This window comes from Tupaia chinensis, unplaced genomic scaffold (genome assembly GCF_000334495.1).
Source record: "Tupaia chinensis unplaced genomic scaffold, TupChi_1.0 Scaffold148607_1, whole genome shotgun sequence".
Taxonomy (NCBI): Eukaryota; Metazoa; Chordata; class Mammalia; order Scandentia; family Tupaiidae; genus Tupaia; species Tupaia belangeri.
In genome coordinates this window covers 3,010,302-3,028,505 of record NW_006208456.1, presented here as the reverse complement: position 1 = coordinate 3,028,505, position 18,204 = coordinate 3,010,302, and the positions used below count along the sequence as shown (strand labels likewise).

Genomic DNA, 18,204 nt, shown 5'->3' with positions numbered 1-18,204 from the left:
GCAGGATGTAACTCAGGGCCCCAAAGGCTCTGAGGAGGGGAAAAGTCCTCTACCTGTGACACAGAGGAGTGGCAGTGGGCCTGGCCCCTGGATTATGGGCTATGACTGCCACCAGGGTTCCAGCAAGGATCTGGCTGGGGCAGAAAAGCACAGAGCGTTGGAGGACCACCAGTCTGAGGAGCCCAGGTCCCTGCTGCTGGGAGGACCACCTTGGCTGGAGATGCTGAGGAATGAGCTGGCCAGGGCAGTGTCCCAGGCCATGGACTCAGTGTTACAAAAGGTATTATTGGGCCCACCAGGCCCCCTGACTCAGCTGGGCAGAGGCTCCCAGGGGCTAGTGCCAGAGGGAAGACGCGAGCCCTCACCTCCTGAGGGAGATGCCTGTAAAGATTCCATTGCTCTGGCTCCCTTGCTCAGGAAGGTCCAGCCACAAGCTGGGGTCCCATGGAAAGGCTTACCACTGGCCAAGCCTCTCAACTCTGCTAGGTACCCTATGTCTTCCAGATTGACCCCCAAGCCCTATCAGGGTCCCCCAGCAAACTGTCCCTTACCTGTGCCGTCCCACATCCAGGAAAGTCACGTTCTTAGTCAGCTCCTGGGGCACGGCCCCAAAGGCCATTGGCGCAGCGGTGCTCACCAGGACTCATCCTCCCAAAGTCACCCCTCTGCAGAGTCTGCCCTGCGACCCTGGGGAGCCGCCAAGCTGCGACCGTCGGTTTTGAGCCAGCAGCCATGCCCCCTGCCTCTTCCTTCCGCCCATCTGGATAGCCTCGCCCTTCTTCCCGCGGTGAAGACAGAGCAGGGCGGCCTGCAGGCTGCCCGGGATGTGCTTCCTTTCTCTGCGGTCCACATATCCTTTCCTGGTCATTGGAGTCCTTGCGGTCACTGTCCTGTGAAGGGACATGAGCTGGGGAGGAGGTGGGGACGAGTAACTCCATGACACAGGAACAGTGCTGGCTTCCCATGGTCTTCCTGCGGTCACTCTGGGCTTTCCTTCCCTGTGGGCACAGTTTCCTAGTTTCCCAGGACAGTGGTGACCACATCCTGGAATTTAAGGATTCTGACAGGGTTCTTTTACTTTCTTCTGTGACTGATTGGATCCCACCCTGACTTATTCCTTCAAGCCTGAAAGAGTTTTGTCTATTCACTTATTTTTAAACTTGAATGGGCTTCCAAAACACGATAAATGCCCTTGGGAAACAAGAACTCTTCAATGCACATAGGTAGAGAGGGTCCGAGAGTGACCAGCTGAAGTCAGTCTGCCCCACCCCCATGATTCTACAGGCAGGAACCCCGAACGTCCAGGTGGGAAACGTGAGGGGCCAGGACTTTGTGGGGCAGGTGGAAAACGAGAAGAGTAGATGTCTTGGGGACTAGACCTAGAAACAGCCAGACGGGATCAGAAGACTTCAGTGTAAACAAGTTTCCAAGCTACAGTTGAGTGGGCTGGGCATATGGATAGGGGAGCCCTGAGAGGCCCTGACTGGCCTGCAGGGATCTAGATCTAATTGCAGCATCTTTGCAAATCTGAGGCAGACCCTGTTTTCTTTTCTTTTTTGCTATAGGGTGTGTGCACTCACCAGAAAGACAGACAGAGAGACAGAAAGCAAGAAATCACCCCCCCCAGGGGGGATGGCCACGCTGCAATCCCTTCTCCTCCATTCTCCTCTTGGGATCTTGGGCACGCACGCATACGCGCCTGGCGTGAGTTTAAGCCACCGGGTCCAGGACTCGAACTGTGGTCAACTACATGGGAGTCCAGCGACATAGCCATTCTGCTGGTCCTGACCCTGTTTTCTTAAGCAGTGTTTCATAGAGTAACCCTCAGGATATTAACAGTTGTTGAGTTAGAAGAAAAAGTAGCTTGGGTAAATAACTTAGGTTCTTTACTGCAGGACTTCTCAGAGCTTTTTTTTCAGAGGTTTTTGCCATAGGGCGCGTGTGCTCACCAGACAGAGAGACAGAAAGCAAGAAATCACCCTCCAGGGGAGATGACCACGCCACAATCCCTTCTCCTCCATTCTCCTCTTGAGATCTTGAGCACGCATGCACACGCGCCCGGCGTGAGTTTTAAGCCACCGGGTCCGGGACGCAAACCGCAGTCAACTACATGGGAGTCCAGCGACATAGCCATTACGCTAACTGCTGGTCCCCTCAGAGCTTTTAATAAGCTAGCGTATGATAAGAAGCTCTAAGAGGAGAATGTATGCAGCTCCAAACTCATATGACCAAAGAACTTCCTTCCAAACAGCATCCTGCAGGGTTAAAGTTCTTAAGAACATATTTCGGATGTTGCTTGTTTAGCAAGGTAAGCTCATGCTGCTGCTGCTTCTCATAGGCATCTTTGAGCTGAGCCTCCAGAGGTTGATCATCTGTGAAGTAGATGCAGTTGTGAAACTGCCTGCCAACTGCGGGAAGGGCAGAGGAAACAGGGAGCTCTCCTCCACACCACACCAGAACTGCCTTTGTGTCCTAATGCTGTGAGCGCCCCCTGCTGGTAATAGGTGTCAGAAATGCTCCAAAGCTCAGGCTTTCCAGGAAGGTAGAGAACAACCCTAAAATCAATGCTAAAAGCGCTTCCCCCACCACCCTCTCTTCAGCCAGTTGGGAATCTTCTTGCAGGTAGAGAGAGATTAGCATAGATAGAAGTATAGAAGTTCTGTAATGACATATGCCATCTATAAGAAAGGGGCCTTTGATGAAATAACAACCCAGTAAGACTCTCCATAAAATATCCAAGCAGCAGCTGGGGCCAGCAGGTAGCATGGTGGTGGAGGTCATGCAGCTGATCATGGTTCAAGTCCCAGACCCAACGGTCTGAAAAATCATGACAAATAGGGAACCAGCAGTTAGCGTAATGGCTATGTCGCTGGACTCCCATGTAGTTGACCACGGTTCGCGTCCCGAACCCGGTGGCTTAAAACTCACACAGGGCACGTGTGCGTGTGTGCCCAAGATCCCGAGAGGAGAATGGAGAAGGGATTGTGGCGTGACCATCCCCCTTGGGGGGTGATTTCTTGCTTTCTGTCTCTCTGTCTCTCTCTGTCTGTCTCTTGAGCGCATGTGCCCTATAGAGAAAATCTCTCCAAAAAAAAAAAAAAATCACGACAAATAAATAAAATAAATTTTAAAAATTCAGACAGTAGTAAAAGAATCTTGAGAAGACTCAATCCTCAAAGATTTGCGGACATTTGTCAGGCACATCCACATGTGAGAGCTTCATGAGGTTTCCAGGGCCCATCCTAAAAGAGACCTGAACCAGGCCTGGTGTCACAGTACTTGACCACCTTTGGAATGACTTGGGGCTCCCAGGCAGCATGCTGGGCCCTATTTTCTCATTCCACTGCCTATATTCCAACACTAGAGGTGTACTCCTGTGCACCATGAAAGCCAGGTAAGAGTAAGCGCCTTTAAAGTGTAGGAACTTTCACATTCACATAAATCCCTGTGAAGTAGGTCTGGCAGGTGAGGAGATCAGAGTCAGTGGGCAGCATTCACTGAACACTCTCTGTGGTGGGAACTCAACCACAGTTTACATGTCCACAACCACCAGCACGTAGCCACGGTTCTGAACTCCAGGGGGCTCTGAAAAGCCCTATGATTTTTTTTCTCCTAAGACTGATGTGAACTTTTTTGGTGACAAAAGCTGACCAGACTGATTGGGGGCTATTTTAAGGCTTTATTCCACCTAGCATAAGCTGTCACATTCTGCTACAGGAACATCAGTGTGATGAACTGCAGCTGCCTTTGCTGTGGGTGTTAACTAACAAGTAGAACACACACCGTATTATTATACTCTCATAAAATAACCTGTCTCCTGGCTTTAAGATTTAAGCAAAGTTCTCTTAACATTTTAAAATTTTGATTTATTAAAGCTCAAACTGCCTTTCTTGAAATAAAAAAATATTAAAAAATACCTATGTAATGACCACAGTAAGCTATATAGCCTCAGCTAGGTGCTACTTTACAGTATATTCATTCTACCCACAGAGTTTCATTCCTAAAGTCAACATGTGTTCACAGATATGTACATGTTAGCTGAACTTGCTATTAAAAGTATTTAGATGAAAAAATATGTATTTAACAACTTCTGGGCCAGCCCCACAGCCTTGTGGTTAAGAAAGTTGGATCCTACATGGTTGACTGCGATTTGAATCTTGGACCCAACATCTTGAAAACCATGCCAGGTTCATGTGTGTGTACCCCACATCCCAATAGGATGGAAAAAATGGAAGAAAAGGGACTGTGGTGTCCCTATGCCCACGGGGAGGTGCTCTCTCCCTCTCTGTCTTTAGAAAGCCCATACATGCTCTGGCAAATTAAGAAAAAAAAAAGATGAAATAACAACTTCTGTGACCTGAATTCCATTTGACCCAGTCTTTCAGATGAGAGGTTATGGACCTGTATTATCCTACAACCTGCCAGCATCCACTGTAGAATCAGGTAATCAAAGGGCAAGGACAAAGCAGCAAATTATGAATAAGTTGCCCAAACACAAGACAAAGTGAGGAGCCAGGATTCAAACCCGGGATCTGACAGCTAAGCACAAGCTTTAAGCACTACACTCTACATTTTTTTGTTTGTTTGTTTGTTTGTTTTTTTGCTATAAGATACATGTGCTCACCAGAGAGAGAGAATGAGCACAAGCAACAGTGCCTTCCAGGGGAAATGGCCACACTGCAATCACTTTCTCCTCCATTCTCTTCTCTGGATTTCAGGTAGGCATGCACATGTGCCCAGTGTAATTTTCAAGCCAAGTCAGGGACTCAAACCACACAGTTGGCCATGTGGGATCCAGCCACCTTAACCTCCATGCCACCTGCTGGCCCTACACAGATGGTTAAGGTGCTGGACTCTCACATGGTTGATCACCGTTTGAGATCTGGATCTGGTGGCTTGAAAATCATACCAGGCGTGAGAACCAGCAGTTAGCGTAATGGCTATGTCACTGGACTCCCACGTAGTCGACCGCGGTTCGCGTCCCGGACCCGGTGGCTTAAAACTCACGCCGGGCGCGTGTGCATGCATGCCCATGATGCCGAGAGGAGAATGGAGGAGAAGGGATTGCGGCGTGGCCATCCCCCCTGGGGGGTGATTTCTCGCTTTCTGTCTCTATGTCTCTCTCTGTCTGTTTGGCGAGGGCACGCGCCCTATAGCGAAAATCTCTCTCTCTCTCAAAAAAAAAAATCATACCAGGCGTGTGTGTGTCTGTGTGTGTGTCTGCGTGTGTGTGTGTGTATGCACTGAAAATCCCATCCCAGAAGACTGGAGGAAAAGAAATTGCAGCATGGCCATCCCTGGGGGTTGATTTCTCACTTCACCTCCCACTGTCTCTCTCTGGACAGCGCATGCACCAAACCTAACACATACACACACACACACACACACACACACACACACACACCAAGGCCCAGCTGTGCAAGGTCACACAGCTAAGTGGCAAAATCAGTGTGTGAAACTGGGTCTTTGGACTCAATATCCAGGATTCTTTCCACAGCATTTATGAATCTGTAGGAATGATAAGAAACAGGGCCAGTGGGGTAGGGGACAGGGGCCTTCTGCACAGCAGTCTTGGTTTGCGTTCTTTGGGTTAAACAGCTACAAGTGTGTGGGCCTACATGACTGCAGGGACTACAGGCTTGCACCACCACAAATTTATCAGATTATTGGGAAGTCTTACTTGTCCTAAAGTTACAGTTCTCTGACCTGAGATACAAAGTTACTCCATGCGATTTTTTGGGCTTTCCACTAGGCCCGAGGACCGTCCCTGGGAATGCTCAGTGTTCTTGTGTAAGAATCTTTATTTCTCTCCTACTCTGGTGCTAGGGAGCACCCCTGCACTTGTTAAAGCAGCAGGACTGCTCCAAAATGAGGTACAAATTAAGGTCGACCATTCACTTACTCCTTCATCCAACAAACATTTATTGAGCACCTACCATGGTCCTAGCACTGGGCTAGGCACGTAGAAAACAAAGATGAAAAGTTAAGGTTCTTGCCCTCAAGGAGCTCACAGTCTAAATGGGAAGACACACATGCAGTAAAAATTCCAGTAAGTCATTATGACAACAGAGGTTTGTACAAAAAGGGCCTTGGTTTGTACAAAAGGCCCAGGGTAAGGAGGGCCTAACAGCAAGGAAAGGTTTTACAAAGGGGGGCACTCCGAGCTAAGACTTGAAGGATGAGAGAACGTTCTGCTGAGCGCATGAAGAGCAGGTGCAGCCTGGCAGTTCAAGCCCCTTGGGTAAGAGCAAAAGGTGAGCTGGTACTCAGTCTCTTGGATGCTCGCTGGCTTCCACAGTGAGGGTGCCAGTGAGAGCCACAATGCAAACCATCTAGAGGGCTCCTCTCATTTCACAGGTGAGGAAACTGAGGCAGAGAGGCAAGTAAATCTCTCCCTGAGGTTTTGAAATGGTTTATCTAGGAAAGAGTCGCCATCCCTGCTCATCTTATTCCGTAAGCACACACCCTGCAAAGCACAAAAACTGTGTCTGATAGGACAGATGAGACATAACTGTTACACACCAAGATGTTTTAGAGCTGGGTGTGGTGGTGCATGCCTTGTAGTCCCAGCTACTTAGGAAAGTGAAGCAGGGGGATTGTGAGTTTGAAGCAGCCCAGGCAACATAGCAAGACCCTGTCTCAAAAAAAAAAGGTTTCTGTCACTTAGTGGCACATATATGACAATCAGCTTATCTGGCCAGAGTTTCCAGAGAGAGAAAAATGTAGCAAATATGTCATTCAACCAGAAAAATAGAAAATAAAATAGAAACCATAAGGAACTGAAGAGTCTACCATTTGGATAATCTGATACAATTATGTGATAAACTGGTGTTTTAAAGTGTTGATTTTTCTTGACACTGAGCCAAATCCAGGAGGGCCTAAACCCTGGTCATTTGAAGAAGGCCAAACTAATGTTTTTCTTCACGCGCTACCCCAGCTCCAACCTCCTGAAGGCTTATTTCCTCGATGTTCAGGTAAAGTCACTCAGCTGAGTTCAGCCTGTGCGAAACTGCCACGCGGTGGTGGGCTCTGTCTGGAGGGAGGCAAACTAGGTCTTCGCTCGTGCACGTCAAGCTCCCCTGTGGGTTGTTGACCGAACTGGCGTAATCTCCAGTTCTGTGCTGAGACTCTGCCTGAATAATCATGAATTACTTTCGGCTAGGAAGGGTGGGTATTTGAATTTTTAAGCTTTTGAGCTATAGATAATCCCAGAAACACGTGGGAAGGGAAAGCAGGGGGGGGGGGGGGAGAAACACAAGCATGTGGCATCTTTGGCCTAGTTTTCTGTCTTGGCTGGGGATACGATGAAAAAGAACATATAGAGTCATACATTTGGCTGGGGATACGATGAAAAAGAACATATAAAGAGTCAGACAGTGTTCGGTTTATATTCAAATTATTTTGTTCTAAAACAGAATGGGAGTTCATGCAGATCAAGTAAGACAGAAAGGGGAATCAAATTCTGGTTGTTGGAACCAGACCTCACCTGTTACCATAAAGTGTTTGAGGCCCTCCTTCCCTCTGGGTGTTGGGATAGGGGCTGTTAAAATTTCAGATCTGTGTCATTCAAGTGTTTCAGGTCCCTCCCTTATATTCAGTTGTTTGGTTGATCCCTGCAGCAAACTGATTTAGATTTTGCTTCATTTCTGCAAACCCAAGCTGCCGATAAACAGCTCTGTGACCGACACTCTCGCCCTTCCTTTGAACCTCTGCCCTGGCAAAAGGCTCTTGGGCTGCCACACAATCCCCCTGGGTGCAGCGGAAGCTGGCACCAAGCTGACCTTGACCTTGAACCCTCCCAAAATTATACTCAGACCCCACACAAGGCTTATTGTGGGTGAGTAACCTTTATAACTCGAGTACATCAAAACATATTTTCTAATGGGCATGGTAATTCAACTTTTTCTAACTGAATCGACTTGGAAAATAGCCATGGCTGCTTCTTTCTAAGGAAGCCTGTGTTAACGTTGAAGCCATTCCTAGTAATCCCTGTCTTGAACTGGAAGCTGACAGTCCTGATACCGAGCTCCTCACAGCAGATGTCTGACTCGATGGACCCTTTGTCTGTACAGTTCAACCGCTGCATCACCTCCCAGATGATCAAGTGGTTCAGCAACTTCCGTGAGTTTTATTACATCCAAATGGAAAAGTTTGCCCGGCAAGCAATTTCAGATGGTGTCACAAATCCCAAAGTGCTGCTGGTTCTCCGCGACTCGGAACTTTTTCGAGTTCTCAATATGCACTTTAACAAGGGAAATGACTTTGAGGTAAGACCATGCACTGGGGGATCCCAAGAGGTCTGATGAATGTCTTCATACCTGACTGGAATTTTAGAAAAGATCCCCTTCTGTACCTGTCCTCAGGCCACCGAGAGCCAGGGTCGCCTGGGGCCAGTCTCTGTATTATTCATAAACGTGTCTGTGCTTAGGCGACTAGCGGATGCAGCAAACCGAATAGTCAGTCCTCGTTCTGAAACTGAAGCTGAGGTCTGCCAGGTGTTGCGTGGTTTCAGATGTAATCCTCTGTAACTAACAGGTTACATAACTTGTTGACCTGTTTGCCTCAGTGCCAGGAGATTCAGAACTAAGTGCTGAACTCGGTTGTAGCACCCAGTACTAGCCTAGGTTTTCATTTCATCACTCGGCTCTTCACTGGATTCTCACGTGGACAGTTTCATTTGTGGGTTTCCCATGCCAAGTCACCTTACATCCTTTCTGGAAATAACTAATACTTAAGGTTCTCAGTCCCATGGGGCTACGTGTGAAGGCACGCTGGTGGCACTTCAGAGGGGAAGTGTCAGTAAGGAGGGAGCCTCGGTGTCATGGGTGTGAATCCCTAATCAGGGGACACACACTGCCCCGTGCAGCTGTTCGGCTGGTATCTTATCTGCAGGTGCTGGAGGAGTCTGGTCACAGACCACGCTTTGCTCTCCTCACTTGACTGTGGTCACAGGAGCAGTATACCGACATCTCTAAGAAACTGAGTACTGCTGTCACCCACCAGTCGGATTTCTGTCGCCACATTTGGAAATCTAAGCCCACGTGTGGGGAAATGGAATGCGCCTCCTTCCTGAGGCCCCTGCAGTCGGGGCCTGTCTGGGCTGGGCAGCACTGCCACAGCTTTCCACGCAGGAACGGTCATTTGGCATGCGGTGGCGGCAAGCCCCAGGCCACACTGGATCTGAGGGACCTGGGGGATGCTGCCAGGGTAGGCAAGAGTCCTGGGGCCTTTTGGAAGGACTATAACAGCCTTCAAAGACGGTAGTAAGACGTATGACAGTCAAAAGGGCGGGGACACCCCCTTCCACAATAGGTACTGAGGAAAACCACCCCTGTGAACCACATCGTTCATTTCAGTGAGTTTCCTACTTGTTAGTAAGTCACCCTTGAGTGAAATCAGCTCCTCCCAGAGGGAGGGTCCCTCATACTTTCTCCCAGGGTGGTCTCATTGGAACTGTCATGTTAAGGTTTTTGTCTGAAGAGGGAGCAGGGGATTCCCGGGCCATGGAAACAGAGCGGGGATGCTCTCGCCCCCAGCCAGCGTGGTCTCCGTGGTGCTGGTGCTTCCGTCTCACGTCCTGTCTTTCTTCTGGGTCTCTTTGGGAATGCAGGTCCCAGGCTGCTTCTTGGAAATCGCCAGCCTGACGTTACAGGAGTTCTTCACGGCTGTCTCCACAGGGAAAGACTCAGATCCTTCCTGGAAGAAACCCATTTATAAAATTATTTCGAAACTGGACAGCGACATCCCAGAGATATTCAAATCTTCCAGTTATCCCCAGGAGCGGTTTCTTAGTCCAGATCCCACAAAATGAGGAGTGACTGGCCAGAGTTTCCTGGGTTTGTCCTAAGTGGCAGTTTAGCTGTAGTTACGTAAAATGGGCAAGAGGATCTCCTCCTCCCAAATAGGCAGTTAGCATGTTGATCATTCATTTTCTGTTCCAGAATCATTGGAAGTTTAACCTTAACTATCACATACAGCAACTACGTGTATTGGAGTGTTGGTAGCATATTGGAAAAGGAACGTGAGTTTGGAATCAGACAACTTGATTCTCATTTCCACTGTCTCCAGGTGGTATGACCCTGGGGACTTCCTGGAATATCTGTATCTGTAAAACAAAGCTCTAAGGATTAAAAGTTACTATGAACTAATGTGTGTCACTCACAAAACAAATGATAAGTTTTTCTCCCTTTGGCCTTCAGATATGGTCATCTGATTTTTTTTTTTTGTATATATATAAATTTTTCTTTTTTTTCTTTTTAAATTTAACTTTATTTATACATTTATTCATTTTAATTTAATGAGAGAGAGAGAAAGCAGCTGCCAAGTTCAGGACTTGAACTGTGGTCGGCTATGTGGGAGTCCAGTGCTCTTAACCACTAAGCCATCTGCTGGCCCCATGATGTGATGTTTTTATGAACTGTTTTAAGTTACCTGTTTATCAAGCTCCATCTATTTGGCAGACACTTTCACTTACATTATCTTTAAGCTTTTCACCCAGAAAAGTAAAGATTTTCCTCATTTCAAAAATGAGGAAAACAGAAGTTTTAAAATTGTGAGGTAACACGCCAAAGGCTATGACACCAGGACGTCTGAGTCGGGAGGGATGATGAGTGTGGAGGAACCCAAGGCCTTCTGATGCCAGACTGCATGCTGGACCAGCCTGGGTATCCACTCAAAGTCTCAGACAGGCCCCCTCCTCAGTCTGCAGCCAGCACCGATGGATGCTGTCATCTGACAGGCCCCAACTAGCTCCTAGAGCTTCCTCATTCAAGATTTCCATGGATGGTTTCGGCAACCCTGATACAACGTTACTGAAGGACTTGAGTGTTCCTGTTATTCAAATGTGTCTACGGGAAGTTTATCAGCTGGACAACTCACATAGTCTCTAGCTGACCAACTGATAACCTATCCTCAGATGTGCAGAAGAAACTGAACTTCAGACTGAATGCGAGTGATCATCTGGTCTACCCACTTAAGTCGGGAAGAAGAAAACCGAGGCCCAGATGGGAGGCTTGTGCGGGGTGTGTGCAGCCTCACATATGAGAAATGGCATGACTGGCACTGAATGAAGCGGCACACACAGAAATGAAAATTCCCCACTCCATAAAAATTACAGTCCATGGCTGATCTTCCACAGATGAGGGAATTTGTGAAATCAACACAAATTTTCCCTACTGGCCCAACAGACTGTGACTCACCCTGAACTTATAGGCAAAGACATCTGCAAAAGTCGATACAACTGCATCTGTCGTCTAAGCTAGTCAGAATCAAGTCTTTGCAAGCGCTGCCAGAGGTGGGAAGGGTGCAGGGTTTTACACATAGCCTGGGGTTTGTTGTCCCGACTTCACCGGGCTGTTTCTTTGCCATTTATATGAAGTAAGTTTTCATTTAAGTAAAATCCCTCAACTATTGCTAGATGTATCAACATAGGAAAGTATGAAAGATGGCTTTCCTTTGAATTTCCTCTTACTTCAGACAGCTGGTAGGAGAAACAAAACTCTGTACTTAGCCCAAACCGATCTTCACAAGTTAAAATAGGTTGCTTGTTGCCTTTAATACATTCTATTGTACTCACGGTCTTTGCCCTGTTTTCTCCCTACAAAGTTCCCCTTATGAAAACAAATCACTCTGCCAAACCTATGTTTTAAATGTGGGCAAGCACTGAGTACCCTGAACAAGTGCAGTCAGTTCTGTGTTTGGAGACAGTGAAAGCCACTGTCCAGAGTGACACTACATAGCTATGTAAGACATCCATGAAGGCCAGCCCATGGTGTGGTGGTGAAGGCGGCTGGATCCCATAAGACCAACTATGCAGTTTGACTTTGGGACTCAGTGGCTTGAGAAACATGCTGGGCACACGTGTGTGCGTGCCCCAAATCCCAAATGGAGGGAGAAATGGAGGTGACGGGATTGTGACATAACCAGTCCCCATAGGGTTTGCTTTCTCACTTTCTTTCTCTCTCTGTTGAGTACACATGACCTCTGGCAAATTAAAAAAAAAAGAAAAAGAAAAAGGCATTTGTGGGAAACAGCTCTAAGTTCACATGACTGTCCGATAGGAAGCAGCCGTCTTTTTAGTCCCAAACCTGATATTCATTAGTGTGTGTTTTAAGGACTGAGCCAAGGCACCTCCAGGGCAGTGAACCTTGTCTCACGGAACAATTAGACGAAATGTACAAGCTCAAATTGAAAACATTTGTGTACCGCAGTCTTTCCAGGAAGTGTTCTCTAACCACTGAGCTAAACACAGAAGAATGTATAAATATATATGCTCTGCCAACTGAAGAATTCTATTTTATTATAGTTTTCTATTTCTACCAAGTATATCTCTTTCTCTGTTGGAACACAGTCTGAGTGTAAGCTGAGCTAGTTATTATGTTCTCTTAGCAGCCACAACATTGCCAAAGGTCTGGTCATTCTTTCCATTAAGATGTATGTGGGTGCCATTTCTCTCCCAGATTAGACATGCTCATAGTCTGATCAAATACTCCGTAACTGCCTAATCTCCTAATAGTGGCTGATAGAACCTGGCCTATAGTTTATGATGATGGCACTACTGAGGAGTTAGTGCCTATCAATTAAAAGCAGCCAGTTCACTGACATTCCATGTATGAAAAGGCTCACTATGAACCACTGTTTCAAACGTGGTTTCATATAGTGTACATAATGCCAAACCAGACTTAAATAGTGAGAGGCCAAAGGCATTTCCTGGGCACATAAGGGGTGCCTGAACCACCACCCTCTCTTTTCTAGAGAAAGGGCAAAACGTAAGTGGCAAGCAGAGATAATGCTACGCTCTTTAATAAAAAATCTCTGCTCCAGTCCCATGATGGAGGTTCATTTTATTTTCTTTCTTTTGTGTTCCTGAAAGGGAGGAGATAGGAGGAGAAAAAGCGAGAAAGCTGCAGCCCCCGTGGGGAATGGTCATGCTGCAATCTCATCTCTTTTACTTACCCATCTCATAATCTAGGATTTGGGGCACACATGTACACGGAACCAGTATGATTTTCAAGTCACCAGATTTGGGACTCGAACTACACAATTAGCCATGTGAAATCCAGCTGCCTTAACTACTACACTATGGACTGGCCCAGAGGTCCACCTTTAAAGTACTGGCTGTTCTCAAATATAGGACTCTCAGAAGCAATAACCTAAAGCAGTGAGTGCTTCCATAATCTAATTTTACACATCTTTAGGAAGTTTTTTTTTAGAAGTTTTCTCCTTAGGGCATGTGTACTCTCTGGAGAAGGACGAACAGTGAGAAGTGAGAAATCTCCCTCTGGGGGAATGGCCACGTCAAAATCCCTTCTCCCCTACGGGATCTTAGGCATGCATATACACGCGCCTGGTGTTTTTCAAGCCATCGGGTCCAGGAATTGAACCACAGTTGGCCATGTGGGAGTCTGGCCGCTTTGTATGGGCCGGCTCCATGACCTAGTGGTTAAGGAAAATGGATTCTACATGGCTGACCACAGTTCAAAATTCTGATCCCAACAGCCTGAAAAATATGCAGGTGCATATGCGTGTATGCCCAAAATCCAGAAAGTAGGGAGAAATGGAGAGGAGATTGTGGTCTCTACTGCATTGGGGAGGGGGTTGTTTTTACCCTCTCTGTCTCTGTTTCTCTTTGACAGTACATATGCCCTCTGCCAACTAAAACAAAAACATTCTAAAATTAGCTAAAATTTGTTAACCAGTTTCCTAATAAAGTCTTACATATTCTAAGATTTTATCACCACTGATTCTAGTCCTTTTCTTTACAGTTTTGACCCTTTGTTCTGTAAAGTAGATCAAACATAGTTTGATATGTACATTCAAAACAAAACAAGCTAAAATTCCTTTGATGCTGTATTTCCATAGATCTCACATAATGCAGGATCATTCTTTTAGGACAAAGAAAATCAGAAAACATAATGAAATAGATTGATGGGAAAAAGATCAAGAGAGCATTGTCTAAAGTAAGTTATGGTTGATGATTAAAATGAAGTACATTTGAATTTGAAAAGTGGACTATATTTTTTTTTGAAAATTATGTTATTATTATTATTAAAATTTGCTATAGGGCACTTATGCTCACAGAGAGAGATACACACATAGAGAAAAGAAAGTGAGAAGGCAAGCCACCAGGTCCAGGGCTTGAACCACAGTCAGCCATGTGGAAGTCCAGCACCTTAACCACCATGCCACCTATTGACCCAATGGGCTATAATTCTTTTTTTTTTTTTAAATAGTTTCTTTGCTATAGGGCACGTGCACTCTCCAGAAAGACAAAGAGATAGAAAGCGAGAAATCACTCCCCTCAAGGGAGAGTGGCCATGCCACAATCCCTTCCCTCTTCCATTCTCCTCTTGGGATCTTGGGCACGCACGCACACGAACCTGGCATGAGTTTAAGCCACTGGGTCTGGGACTCGAACCACGCTCAGCTACATGGGAGTTCAGTGACATAACCATTACATTAACTGCTGGTCCCTGGGCTATAATTCTTAATTGCTTTGGGACTTGATGCTTTTAGGGTAAGTTAAGCTTGTGACAATATAGTAAACATAATACTTCTCATGAAAGTATAGCATTATTCTTGGTTGGATTTACCCTAAGTGTGCACACACACCTGTGAAGAAGGTGCACTGATGACCATGAGTGTGCAAATGATGCATGCTGTAGCTCTGAGGCAGACTATGGTACCTATATGTAAAAATATTAAGTGGGACCAGCAGATGGCAAGATATTTATGTTGCTGGATTCCCACAGTCAATCTCAGTTCAATTCCCGGATCCAGCAGCTTAGAACATGTGTGTGTGTCCAAAATTCTGAGGAGAATGAAGGAGAAAGGACTGTGGTTTGGCCATCCTCCCTGAGGGGTGATTTCTCATTTTCTCTCTGCCTCTGTCTCTCTGGCAAGTGCACACACCTTATAGCAAAAATCTTTAAAACAAAACTCACTAAGCAATCACCCATGGAAAACAGATAGTTCATAAAGAGTATTTTTCAGGGTTAGCCAATGTCTATAGACCAAGGAAAAGCTTCCAGAGTATGTAAACCTCCACAGACAACCAAGTGCTCAGGAGTCGAATGCTTGGTCACATTTACAAGACTAAACCCAAACTCTGAACAGGTGCTAGCCTCCAGAAGAAGAGACAGGTGTGTGGTGAAATGCTGAGGGCTGATACAGATGATGAAAACAGCAGAGAAGCTTCCACCCCAAACCTCACCAGCTCTGCACTCACTGAGGAATCTGCCTGCTCTTCCACCAAGAACCTTCCAGGTTCATTTCTCAGTCTTACTTCTTCACACTCATAAACTTACTGTTTTACAATTTGCAGATTCCCCAGTCACTCCTCAAACAAATGTCAGTTCCTACTCTCCTCTTAGAAAAAATAAGTTTTTGGGACCAGCGGATGGCACAATGGTTATGTCGCTGGACTCCCAAGTAATTGACCGTAGTTCAAGTCCCAGGCCTGGCAGCTTAAAATTCACACCAGGCTTGAGTGCGCGTGTGCCCAAAATCCTGAGAGGAGATTGAAGGAGAAGGGATTGTGGCATGGCCATCCCTCCTGGGGGGGGGGTAATTTCTCATTTTGTCTCTTTCCAGTGAGTACATGCTCCCTATAGCAAAAATCTCTTAAAAAAAAAAAAAAAACCCCAAAACAAACAAACGAACAAACCCTTTTCTCTCCCTATTTACTGCGTGGCTAACTTCCATCTCCTTGATTGGTAACTGCTTCTGGCTTGGACAGTCAGCCTTAGGTAAGAATACTGTTTCTCCTCTTATCTTTTCCCCACTTGACCCTCTCATCTGACCTGATGCCCCCATCACCTTCGCTAAGTAGATTACTGAGGTAGGTGCATGGGTTCTGAAGCATATATCCAAGCTTAACCACCTATTGGCTATGGATCTCTGCAAGTGACTTACTCTCTTGGCCTCTGCTCTCCCATCTGTAAAATAGGGATAGTAAAATAGTACCTACCTCATAGTACCATTCCAAGGTTTAGGTAAAATAGTACCTATGAAATGCTTAGCACACTCCTAGTGCATAGTATGTTAGCTATATTAGTACCGAGCAGTTATAACCTGTTATCAGTCAGGAAATTGTACTGCTTTAGAGTAGAATAACTTATTTCTTAAAAGAATGGGACTGATGTAAACATTTTGTATCATTTTTACTATACCCAAGCAGTAACATGCACTACTAATGCCTGTTATGACAGCATAAATCATAGCTTCCACTAAAGTTAATGCATTTTGAGGTAAAGAAAACCAAGCTAAAAAGCCCGTGCTATGAACTGTATAGGCATTCTCATTTACTCTTGATTACAATCCTATGTTTGTGTGTGCACTTGACATCTGACGTAACTGCTATTGTTTGCTAGTTGGTTGCAAAGACATTGATCAGCTTTTGCCTTTTACAGGCAAATACAAAAACACTGCATTTTTGACATCTTAAGTGTAAGCTTAGTGATTAATGTATTTATAAATTAATGCAAGCTGCCACAGTTAACTAATATTCTTTGGGGCTATATTTGTGTCCACTGAGTGCTGGTTTTGGCTTGAATATATTAACTTTTTTTTTTTGGAGAAGTTTTTGCTATAGGGCGCGTGCGCTCACCAGACAGACAGAGAGAAACAGAGACAGAAAGTGAGAAATCACCCCCCAGGGGGGATGGCCACGCCACAATCCCTTCTCCTCCATTCTCCTCTCAGGATCTTGGGCACGCATGCACACACCCCCAGCATGAGTTTTAAACCACCGGGTCGAGGACGCGAACCGCGGTCAACTACATGGGAGTCCAGCAACATAGCCATTACGCTAACTGCTGGTCCCAATATCTTAACTTCTGTATAGGTATTCAAAACATCTTTGTAGCTGTTCCACTTGCTGGTTGAGACCAGCAGATAGCATAATGGTTACATTGCTGGACTCCCACGTAGATAACTGCAGTTCGAGTCTCAAACTCAGCAGTGTGAGGTACTCACACCAGGAGCATGTACATGCATGCCCAAGATCCCGAGAGGAAAATGGGAGAAGGGACTGTGGCCTGACCATCCCAGGGAGGTGATTTCTTGCTGTTTTGTCTCTCTGTGAGCACATGCATCTCTGGAAAAAAAAAAAGAGGCTGGTTGATTGTTCTTGATTGGATGAAGGGTAGAGAGAGGAATATGTAAAACAACTCTGGGTTTCCTCTCCTAATATTTAAAATCTGGGTTCAGATTACTTTTCCATAAAGATTAGTATACCTTTTTATATAACAGAGGTTTTTGCCTTAGGATGTGTATGCATGTGATGGGGGTGTGAGGGACAGAGATAGTGAGAAAGTGAGAAATCGCCCCCCCACTCCCACAGTGAGGGTGGCCACACTGCAATCCCTTCTCTTCCTGGCACCTTGGGCACACATGCACACATACCTGGTATGATTTCCAAGCCAGGACTCGAACTGCAGTTGGCCATGTGAGAGTCCAGGAATGTAACTACTACTCTGTGAACTCGAGATTAGTTTACTTTAAAAAAAAAAAATTCTTGGGACCAGTAGTTAGCATAATAGCTGTGTTGTTGGACTCCCATGTAGTCGACCGCGGTTTGTGTCCCGGACCAGGTGGCTAGTGCAACTGAAGAATTGACTTTTTACTTTTAATTAGTTTAAATTTAAGTTGTTATTTGCAGCTAGCGTACCAGCCTGGGCTGCAGTTCCATAGTGGTGGTCCTCAAAGTGTAGTACCAATGAGATTGACAAGTGATTTCTTTTTTATTTCTACCAAAAAAAAAAATTCTTTATTTTTTTTCACATGAGTTTTGCCAGAGAAAGACAGACAGAGAGAGAGAGAGAGAGAGAGAGAACAAACTGCTAGGTCAAAGATTCCATCCATGATCAGGGATGTGAGAATTTCAGTGCCTTAAACACCATGCCACCTGCTGCTGGCCCAGATTAATTTACTTTGAAAATAATCCAGCCTTGGGAACCAGCAGTTAGCATAATGGCTATGTCACTGGACTCCCACGTAGTTGACCGCGGTTCGCATCCCAGACCCGGTGCCTTAAAACTCACACCGGGCGCGTGTGCATGTGTGCCCAAGATCCCGAGAGGAGAATGGAGGAGAAGGGATTGTGGCATGACCATCCCCTCTGGGGGGTGATTTCTCGCCTTCTGTCTCTCTCTCTCTCTCTGTCTGGCGAGCGCACGTGCCCTATAGCGAAAATCTCTCAAAAAA

General features: G+C 46.0%; 2 protein-coding genes across 4 annotated transcripts in view; one reads left to right on the top strand and one right to left on the bottom strand.

Annotated features, from left to right (window-relative positions):
- Positions 1–10,204, top strand: part of PROX2 (prospero homeobox 2) — a 10,719-nt gene extending 515 nt beyond the window's left edge. Inside the window, exons 1-4 of one of the 2 annotated variants that reach the window (XM_027769098.1) lie at positions 1–850; positions 6,867–6,974; positions 8,073–8,267; positions 9,611–10,204. The exon at positions 1–850 is cut by the window's left edge and continues 515 nt beyond it. In XM_027769098.1, the coding sequence (XP_027624899.1) occupies positions 1–850; positions 6,867–6,974; positions 8,073–8,267; positions 9,611–9,811 (1,354 nt within the window). In that variant the 3' untranslated portion in view covers positions 9,812–10,204. The remainder of the gene's footprint in view (positions 851–6,866; positions 6,975–8,072; positions 8,268–9,610) is intronic. The other variant, XM_027769099.1, reaches the window with a different exon arrangement.
- YLPM1 (YLP motif containing 1) overlaps positions 9,625–18,204 on the bottom strand; it is a gene marked incomplete at its 5' end in the record, with an annotated part of 119,472 nt that continues 110,892 nt past the window's right edge. For both annotated transcript variants that reach the window (XM_027769095.1, XM_014585015.1), the window contains 1 exon segment: positions 9,625–9,696.